General features: G+C 38.8%; 1 protein-coding gene across 1 annotated transcript; it reads right to left on the bottom strand.

The window, feature by feature from the left end:
- Window positions 1-647: 647 nt before the first annotated feature.
- On the bottom strand, window positions 648-3,563 carry LOC120729279 (myoblast determination protein 1 homolog). Its single transcript, XM_040024814.1, has 3 exons — window positions 2,813-3,563; window positions 2,325-2,397; window positions 648-1,375 (listed from the first exon to the last, which is right to left on the bottom strand). Exons 1-3 carry the CDS (start codon window positions 3,341-3,343, stop codon window positions 1,173-1,175), a joined length of 807 nt encoding a protein of 268 aa, XP_039880748.1. The 5' UTR covers window positions 3,344-3,563; the 3' UTR covers window positions 648-1,172.
- Window positions 3,564-10,369: the final 6,806 nt, after the last annotated feature.

The raw sequence follows: 10,369 nt of genomic DNA, 5'->3' as shown, positions 1-10,369 counted from the left end.
TCAGTTTGTCTGTTAGAATAGAGAAAAGAAAGAAAAGAATAGATGAACCTTGTGCAAGTTCAGCATGAAAAAATAAGAAGAAGAAAAACTTTTGAAAACCCTTTTGTAATTTTCACATCATATTACTTTTTTCAGCTTTAGGCCAAATTGTTGTTTTTACAAGCAGACTTTAAAAGAAACTTCAGAGACACTGCAATTATCAACATCTTTGTGCTATCAACAGATGAAATGAGTGATGAGTGTATGTAAAATAAGGAAAGTCACTCATAGAAACACAAAAATAGAATTCAGCTCTACAGAAGATTGTCTTTGATCTTTTGGTTTACCTAACAGTGATGTTTTTAAAACGTGAAGATGATTTTAGAGTGAAACCAAAAGTATCCACACAAGTTACACCACCTGCTCAGCATAATTGGAGACCAAAACTAGAAGTAAAAGACAGCTTTAGGCTCTTTTTGTCAGTTGGACTCCGAATGAATAATACTCATGATCTTTGACTGTTGCATTGACTTAAAAGGTGACCATATATCAATGGTGTGTCCCCAAAAATCCAGATGTTGGCAGCTGTCTCTTATTGAAAATGAAGAGTAAAATATAAGGGAAGATGAAAGCTATGGGGTGATCATAGTTAAATAAAGGAATCAGAATATAAATATGTCTTTATTTACATTTCAGTAATACATAAATAATATAGAAACATACTGTGTTACGCAACTATTTTAGCAACCATTTTAGCAACCATTTGAAAGTACTATATGGTATTATATGAACAGTCAACTGCAGGTGCACCAAATGGTCCTCAGTTATCATCAGCATGTATAAATATCCAACTGTCATCTCTTTTATAGCAGTGCTCTGATTTATCAGCCACTCTGCAGTTTTCGGTTCATCCAGGAGGCTAAAAACTGATGACGCTAGACTCAAACTTAATTTGTCATCCACCAGAAAAGTCTTCAACCACAGGAAAAAATACTTTATCTAATTCAGTGAGACGCTAGCTTAAGAAAAAAAATGTCTTCTATAAGTCCCTAATCTGAAGATTTAAAAAAAAACCAAAAAAAACCCAGGAATATTACACTGTTGTTTGTTTTTTTCTTCATGCCACCTGTGCTCTCCTCCTCCTCCTGGAGGTAGATGTTTTTTGATGAAAATGAGTCCCTACGCCATCAGCTTTAGACGGATTCACAAATGTTGCTGGACTCGGCAGACAGACTGGAGATAGCAGTGCCGGTGTGAGGTGATCCAGGGCCTTGGGGGACCACGCTGTCCCCAGGGGGGGCTGCAGTCTGATCTGTGCTGATCCTCTCTACAATGCTGGACAAACAGTCCAAACTGGAAATGAGTGATGTTTTACTGCTGCTGCTGCTGCTGCAATCTTTAGAAAAGAAACAGGAGAAATCAGTTTTGGTTTACTTGCTTTTGTTGGTTGAATTAAAAGACCAGCTTAAAAAAAACCTAGTGCATTATAAGAGTTACTGCTGCTGATAGTAGCCGGCACTAAGAGAACTACTGATTGTATCAAAAGAGTAAATGGTCAACTCCTGCATAATTCTCCTTTGAACCACATGATGGTGCAGCAAATCAGTGTAGTGTCCAAAATACCCTGTGTTCATTTTTCATGCTAGTGTTCAAGCTTAATAATTATACATAATTCTAATTTTTATCATACTAGCATAAATGTTTTAGCAGCTGAAACAGTACACTATGCATTAAAAGAAAAATATATATATATATATATATTAAAAAAAGAGAAATATTGGTTTTGTCATCTGTCAAGATAGCAAGAACTTAGAACAATGTGATGTTGGCTGCCATCAATAACTTCACCAAAGCTCTGGTAAAATGTCAGCTTTTGGTGAAAGTTTTCATAAAGTTTTAAAGAGAGTTTATAAAACTACACTTGTGATGTCATTACACAGTAGATTTAGTAGAAAAGAGTGAAGACTGACTGATGGGTTAGCTCACTAACCCTGGACTCAGTATATCAAAATGGTAATAGGTTTAAATCTGCCCTAAAACCATTTACTGTGTGTCTCCTCCCGGCTTTTCTGTCTTCTCTCCATTGTCCTTTCTTTTTAAAGGCCAACAAACCCCCATAAAATATATTTAAAAAGAGTAAAAGATGATTTTACTTTAAAACAGAGAAGAAAAAAAGAGAGGCCATTTTAAACAATGATTATGTTTTGTTAAATATTAAAATGTTAATATTCTCGAAGACTGTAAAGGATTGGTCAAATTAAAAAGAGAGCTTTTGGAAAGCTCACACAGTTGGAAAATTGCAAACTGATAGCAGTTTTATAAGAAGACAATACTGACAAACTCACCCTCTGCTCTCTGGCTGCAGTACGAAGCGTCACTGTTTTCACTTCTGGCTGAACTCGGTGAGATAAAATCCACCTGAAAAGAAGGATCAGACCATGTCACAATCAACCACAAACATTTACAAAAACTGATGGTTTTCTTGATATTTCAGCCTGACTAATTAATGCTGTCTCTGATTGTTTTATTTTATTACAGTAATCAAATCTGAGTCCTGTTTATAGCTAAACTTAGGCACTAAACTGAAATTTGAAACAGCTCATCTACAGTAAACATGTAACATATAGTACAAGAAATGCATTTGAAACAGCCGTCTCACGCATATTTAAAACTGTGACAAATTAATAACTGCAAAACATTTCAGATGCATTTGAGTCCATTTTGCAGGATCCATTAAAAAAATTCTTCACTGTTGCCAACAATAAATATCCTCAACAGATTCTTTACATTTAACGAGGCAGCACATAAAGTGCTCAGCTGTTCACGGACTCACCGAGCCATCAGAGCAGTTGGAGTGGGGGCAGGAGGTTCCTGAGTCACTCCCATAGTGTTCGAGCTGCGGGTAGAAGCTATCATCCTGGCTGTTTCTGAGCAGCGCCTGTAGGGACTCAATGTAGTTGATTGCATTGCGGAGGATCTCCACCTTGGGCAGTCTCTGGTTTGGATTGGAAGCTGTGCAGCGTTTCAGTGTCTCGAATGCATCGTTGACTTTACTGAGTCGTCGCCTCTCACGCATGGTCGCCGCTTTCCTCCGGTCTGCATGGGTTGTCTTCCTCTTGCAGGCCTTGCAGGCCCACAGCAGGCAGTGACCTGCCTGGTGGAGGCCCCCAGGGGCCCTCACATGCTGGTCCTTTTCTTCTGTGATGGGGACGTGGTGCTGAAGATGATCCTCTGACTTCAAAAAGTTGGCATGCATCAACCGGGTGTCAAGTTCATCAAAAAAGTTTAGGTCACTGGTGCTGAAGCAGGGGTCATAGAGGTCATCTGCTGAAGAGAGAACGAAGGGAAAGTCTGACAGATCCATCGGACTCCCTCCGAAAAATCAAAGGTGAGGAGGATGAAAAGGTTTCTTAAAAACTCCTTGTGATAACAGGAAAAACACAATAAAAATCTCCTTAATTAAAAAGCCATAACATGAAAGGTGTGAAAAAAAGAAGCTGCTCGTTGTCAGTCAGCTGGCCTTTCAAAAGCAAATTAAAAGTGACTCTGTGGAGCTGAGAGTGTGTTTAAAGGGATAGTCTGTGGAACTTCACCTCCCTTAGCTTAGTTTGTTTTTATAAAGGAGGCAGTGTGGAGGCGGGGCATGTTGCGTAAGGGACCAATGGTGTGAGGGGTGTGTCTGTTTGAGAGTGTGTGTGAATGAATGAGTAATGTGAGGTCACTGAGGTGAAACTCAGCAACAATAAGGAAGCAATAAAAAAGCAATCGTGTCCATCTTTACAAATCATTCAGTCTGTTCTGAATACATGTCATGGTCCTAGTTAAGTGATCAAACACATGTGTGAATGGCCATTCAATAGCATCATTACACCTCTTCCTAAGAACCTTAGTTTGTTTCTGACACCATATCATGCTGTGTATGATACATTTTTATTGTATATTTGTTGTATCACAAATGATACATTGGGTGTTTTTGGCAACTTTTTGTTAAAAACAATGTTAATTTTAGGGGGAAAAAAAGAGTTTTGTCCATAACATTTTGAAATTATGGCAAGTTTTGATCATGTTGATGAGATAGAGGTCTCAGAAACTCCTGTATCAAATATGATACAAGGGGCATTATAGGGTTAAAATTACCAGTATATTGTGAAATATATCCAAAGGAAAGCTTAATTATTATTAATTTGCAACTTCTACAGTTATCTGACAATTTCTGCTTTAAGATCCCAATGATTTTCCAATCACACCCACGTAAAGGTGTGATAATATGTTCTTTTTCATTCTTAAACATGTTTGTTCAAAGGTGAAGATCCATGCCACAGTAAATCAGAGAGAATTCCTTTCAGAAACAGTGCTATAACATTCAGCTTAATGTTAAAAACATTTGGCCAAACAGGTGAACTATGTTCTTTTTAAAGGTTTCAGTGTACACTGTTGAAATCCCATTATTCTTCTAGACTCATATGAATTGCATGGTGCCTTGTAGGGCCTAGAAATTTCTATATATGACTACAGATACATCCAGTTGAGGTCAGAGATTTAAATACACTCATCATGGGCACGGATATCATGGTAATTTGGGGGTTTAATAATTGATTTTAATTGGGTTAATTAATTCTTTTCCGGGATGGAATGATTTTACTTTAATGACTCTACAAAGATGAATTGGATGCACAAGTTTGAACATATTTTGGGATTGCTCTCATTCACAGAGGTATAATCCTTTAAATAAATGCTCATGATGACTGTATGTAAACTTCTGGCCACAACAGCATACATTTGGTCACTATCACCACGAGAAAGTCTGAAGGTATGAAGTATGAAACAGACTGAGAGATTTTATTAAAGGCTTAACTGCAAAAACAATAACGACATTTTAATTAGTGATTATTTTTAAAAGTAGACCTAATCATACCATTTTTCTTGCCTTCAGGGAACCAGTACAACATAATGGGGTGGTACAGAAGACCTCACTTCACAGACTCCTTGCATTAGTTTGCTTAGTGGGAGAGCACTAATTTTAGCAGCTCATGAAATCGAAGACATGTGCCCTTCTAGCTGAGGTGAGCACTGGTATCATTTTGGAATATCCCCTCTTGCTCTCATATCCCCCCAGTTCAAGCGTAACCTTATGGCAGTGCAATTAAATGTCACTCTTGAAAGTGACAATGTTCATGTCATTTCAACTGGCAAAAACTATATAATAGGAAGGAGGAATTATGTAAATATATGAGAGCGCTTGCACTGAGTACAAATGGAGTTTTGTTTTTTGTTTTTACACAGAACGTGAGAGGTTCTAAGTTAACGGGTGACATTGGCCGTAGACATGAATGTTAATGGGAATTGTCTGTCTCTATTTATTGGCCCAGTAATGGACTTGTGAGCTGTCATGTCTGTCTGGTCTCAGAGTACACCTAGGTAAGTATTTAAGAAAATAAAGAGGGGCACACAGAAGCTGAATATTCACAAAATCATGTGCACAGTTTTGTGAGTTTTTCTCCATTGGTTTGGCTCATGTCTTGAAACTCTCTCAAAACTCTAAGATCATTTGGCAAAACACTCTTACAGTTTAGCACAACACTAAAGGTCACCTGCAAAAGCTCATATCTCTTCCAAAACTGTTCACTCAGGCTTCAATCTAAATCCCTTTCTCATTTAAACAGTCAGTGTCTCCAAAATGGCAAAGATCCTTCTCAATAGTTTTGGCTCATTTCTCGACACAGATAGGACATTCTCATCATTCTTGGTGCTTTTGTCAAAATAAACCTGGATGGTTGATCACAACAACATGGTCCACCTGCAAAAGCTCATATCTCCCCTAAAATCAACTCTTGAGCGATCGTGGCTCAAGAGTTGGGAGTTCGCCTTGTAATCGGAAGGTTGCAGGTTCGAGCCCCAGCTTGGACAGTCTCGGTCGTTGTGTCCTTGGGCAAGACACTTCACCCGTTGCCTACTGGTGGTGGTCAGGGGGCCCGGTGGCGCCAGTGTCCGGCAGCCTCGCCTCTGTCAATGCGCCCCAGGGTGGCTGTGGCTACAATGTAGCTGCCATAACCAGTGTGTGAATGTGTGTGTGAATGGGTGGATGACTGGATATGTAAAGCGCTTTGGGGTCCTTAGGGACTAGTAAAGCGCTATATAAATACAGGCCATTTACCATTTAAAACAGTTCACTCATGTGTCAAAACTACATTTCTTTCTAATCTGAATAGTCAGTGCCCCCAAAATGCATCGTCCCTTTGGCATTGTGTGAGTACTGCCATACAAAATGTTTAGATGTTTTGTCACTATGGCAGAGGACCAACAATATACAACAGAAAAGAGTAGCCTCCAAGATTTGACATCACAGATTGCACTCTCACTACCAAGGAAATGATAACCATTTTTTATTCACACGCAAAGAAAGTTTCATACATATGTAAAAAGAAAATGTACATTACAGTAGCAAATTGTATGAACACAAAATCAAAAAACAAGGACTTATTCAGTGGTCGCTGTACTCATTCTCCCGCTCTTGTCCACTGTCTTCACCCTCCTGATTATTTACACGCTGTTGTCCGTCTGGCCACAGATTCTCTTCCACATCACAGCAGATACTTTCTCTTGCGATGCAACGAGGGAAGAAACGGCGTGCATGCCGCAACCATCCCCTGCATTGATCTCCTGTAATGTCGTCACACGCTGTGTCCATAGCATGGAGCAGGGACGGCTGATCCTGAGCCGTCCCTGCTGAGCCATACACTCTCCACCTCCAAGCAGAGAAAAACTCCTCTATCGGATTGAGGAAAGAAGAGTAAGGATGTAGGAACCCCATGACCATCATTGGATGTGTTGCAAACCAGCCCCTAATGAGTGGGCTATGGTGGAAACTGACATTGTCCCACACAATTACATAAATGGGTAGGTGAGGCCCTATGAGTCCTCTCTCATTTTCAGGTATAAAATCGGTATAAAGGCGATCCAAGAAGATGAGGAGCTTGTGTGTGTTGTATGGGCCAAGACTGGGGATGTAAGTGGCCACACCATTCTCAGAAATGGCAGCACATATAGTTATATTGCCCCCTCGCTGACTTGGGACATCCACTGTGGCCCGGTGGCCAATAATATTACGGCCACGTCTTCGGCCCTTGGCCAGGTTGAAGCCAGCTTCATCCACGAACACCAGGATGTCCTTCCAATGCCATTATTCTCTAAAATAGAGTAAAGAACATAAAATCAGTCATACAGAAGAGTCATATACTACAGTTAGACAATTACATGTTCTCCCCCACAGGTTCAATATACTACAGGCCACTACTCCAGTGGTTCTAAACTAGTGATAGGCCTATGAGGAAGTACTGCAGGGGTATTTGATAGAAAGGGGAGTGGGAAATACTGATGACTTACTGAGATGTTACAGTAAAACCTACAGTATTAGATAGATTTGATTGGGAGACAACAAAATAAGGATTATAATGAGAATTGTATCATACAGTAAACTGCAGTTTTCTGTTGAAATTGTTGAAGTCAGATGAAGCAAATACTGATTCTGAAATCAGGTAAAGGAGGTATTGAAACCAAATAAGTGAACTACTGCTTACTGTGATTACAGGTAAGGTTATAATGAGAGACAACCAGTAACTGACTTACATTTATATACTGGTAGCGCAGCTCCTTCACTCTGTCAGAGTTCCTCTCAAATGGTACCCTGTAGATTTGTTTCATTGTCATCTGATGCTTCTTCAAAACCCGGTCTATTGTGGAGATGCTTATTGTGTTTATATTCTGGAATATATGATTGTCCTGAAGGATGGCATCACGGATATGCCTCAATGTGATGGCATCATTTGCCATCACCATGTTACAAATCTTTGTAGGTTTGGATGATGAAGGAGACTGTAGAGCGAGGCACATTAGGCTGCACTCGACGACCTGCCTCTGCCATTGTGAGGCCATGGTTTATGACATGGTCTATAATTGTGGCCCAAATTTCATTCGGGACAGCACAGTGTCTTCGCGCTCCTCGGCCTCTTCCCCCTATTCCTCCACCACGCATTCTCAGTCGTCGTCCTCCTCCTCCTCCTCCTCCTCCTCCTCCTCCTCCTCTTCTTCCTCTTCCTCTTCCTCTTCCTCTTCCTTGAGGAAGAACTTCCCCTTGTCAGTTTGCTTGGCCTTGTCTATCCATGTTCAGAGATCGGACTGGCTCTGGTCAAGCTCTATATATCTGTGTTTGGCAGCACACAATCATGGAAAACACCTGTGTGTGACACTCCCCCTTCATTAGTCTAGTTTCACCTGACTGTTAATGACTGTCATCAATTTATCAAATATTCATGGTATTATGTTCTTGACCAATTTTGACAATTGAACAGACAGTTGTGCATGCGAGTACTTATACAATGAAATCATGCTGACATGTTTTGGAGGGAATGATCATTAGACTGAGAATCAACTAATCAGTTTAGATCTACAAGATCTATTCATTTGGAAAATGTGCTAAATGTGGGCTAACTGTATAACTGTAGGCTACTTGTACTTAATCATTTGCAAAGATGCACTGACACAATTAAGACATGTACTAAGGCATTTGCCATTTGATAAAATGAATGAGAAATGCCATTCTGTTGTGAACATTTGCCAAGAGGTTTGGAGGTTTGTCCATGTTATTTTGAGAATGTAATTTCGGTTTTAAGAAATGAGCCAAACCAATCAAGAAAAACTGTAATGCCTGAGGAGGTTTGGAACTCTGCAGGTACTGAGTCAGCAGAGTGTTGGCAACTTTTCTGATTTATATCTTTCTGTTATAAGGTAGCTTTGTACTAAATGTACTGGACTTATTTACACTAGAAATGGTGTGAGCAAATCGCTAACATGAAAACTGATTTACTGAGTTCCACTGCAGATGGAGAAAAAGTGCAGATAGATAGATAGATAGATAGATAGATAGATAGATAGATAGATAGATAGATAGATAGATAGATAGATAGATACAAACTGCTGCTGCTACAATTCTGCCTTATAGTCTGATATTAAAGCTTACGAGTAAGGCTGATCTGACGCTATGCAGCTGGGACTGTGCCTGAAAGATTTAACATCTAAGCAAGCCACCAAACAGATGCCTGGTCAGAGCCAAGCAGAAACTAGTTAGTACCGAGCTTTGAAGATGGGAGAGGCTGAATATTTGGCAGCAGTGTGAACATTTAAAGCCATGGACTAAAAAATAAACAAACAAAAATTTACATTGCTAGTTAACTTCTCACACACTCATTATACTCATTATACAGACTCATACTTAGACTGGCTATTTGTGCACAAATACATGCAAGTATACAAACAGTTAAGGCAATCCACTCACTTTGCATGGAATTTCTGTTTGTATCATCAGATAATAGAAATTTTTATTGAACAAGCCCTTTGTGTAGTCAGATAGAAACAAAGTGACTCATCTTTGACTATGTGATACTCATCTGATATTTTGGTGTTTCTGTGTTTCTGTGCTGAATGCTTTCTTGCAGAACTCCTCCCAAATTTCTCAAAATCCCCATCACGCATGTATGAGTTTGATGCCTGGGAAAAATACTCCTCATTACTTTGTCCAGTCTTACGCCATCAGCTTCTTCTAACACTGGATGTGTGGGAGGCATGCTGATGTGAACATGTAACATTACATGAAATATAATTAACTAACTACACCACCACTACTAACTCCACAGTGTTAAGTATTTTGATGCAGAAGAGCCTGGTATCAAAATGTAGACCTTCTTTATTGGCATTAAAAAAAATCATGCTGAACAAAAATGTGGATTTTAGCTTTAGATTGTGATGCTTAAGTGGAAATTGAGTCTTGAATCTTCTTTGTTATGAAGATTTCAAAATGTTAGGGGGAAAATGTGATGTTCTTTTTTTCATGTAACATTTACAAACATATTTCCTCCAATAAACATTATAATTTGTAACTGTTGTAATGCTCTCTCCTTAAGTTTTTTTCAATACTTTGATCATTTGCATTTTGTTAAATTTGCACAAATTCAACCAGAATATTAACCTTAAAGACTCTTACATCCTAAATCATAAACCCAATTTTTGTTAAGTTTCTTTCACTAAATTGTATTTTTTTTTTCTAAATTAAAAAAAAATTGTGGAGCATAACTAAATGTATTGTTAGCCTTTTGCTATCTGGCTCACAACTTACTTCAAAGTCTGAAGTAAGTTTAAAAATGGGAAACTAGCAAATTTAAGAAACAGTTACCCCATAAAATGTATGTGTAAAAATCCGTTTGCCTTAATTGTTTATTTTCTGTAAAATAATTAATAATTAACCAGTTAATATTTAATCAATTAAGTAAGTGCTATTTCATCAGTACTATCTGATGAGCTTCCATGGAATAATTGAACCATTTCCTAGCAGGCTGTT

Source organism: Simochromis diagramma, unplaced genomic scaffold (assembly GCF_900408965.1).
Source record: "Simochromis diagramma unplaced genomic scaffold, fSimDia1.1 OVJJ01000299.1, whole genome shotgun sequence".
NCBI classification, from domain to species: domain Eukaryota; kingdom Metazoa; phylum Chordata; class Actinopteri; order Cichliformes; family Cichlidae; genus Simochromis; species Simochromis diagramma.
The sequence above is the reverse complement of the archived record's forward strand: the minus strand, read 5'-3'. Positions and strand labels throughout refer to the sequence as shown.

Coding starts and splice junctions, on each gene's coding strand:
- LOC120729279 (XM_040024814.1), bottom strand. CDS start 3,343: ATGGATCTGTCAGACTTTCCCTTCGTTCTCTCTTCAGCAGATGACCTC. Junction 2,398..2,812: donor CCAACTGCTCTGATGGCTCG/GTGAGTCCGTGA, acceptor CCTTCTTTTCAG/GTGGATTTTATCTCACCGAG. Junction 1,376..2,324: donor CTGCAGCCAGAGAGCAGAGG/GTGAGTTTGTCA, acceptor TCTTTTCTAAAG/ATTGCAGCAGCAGCAGCAGC.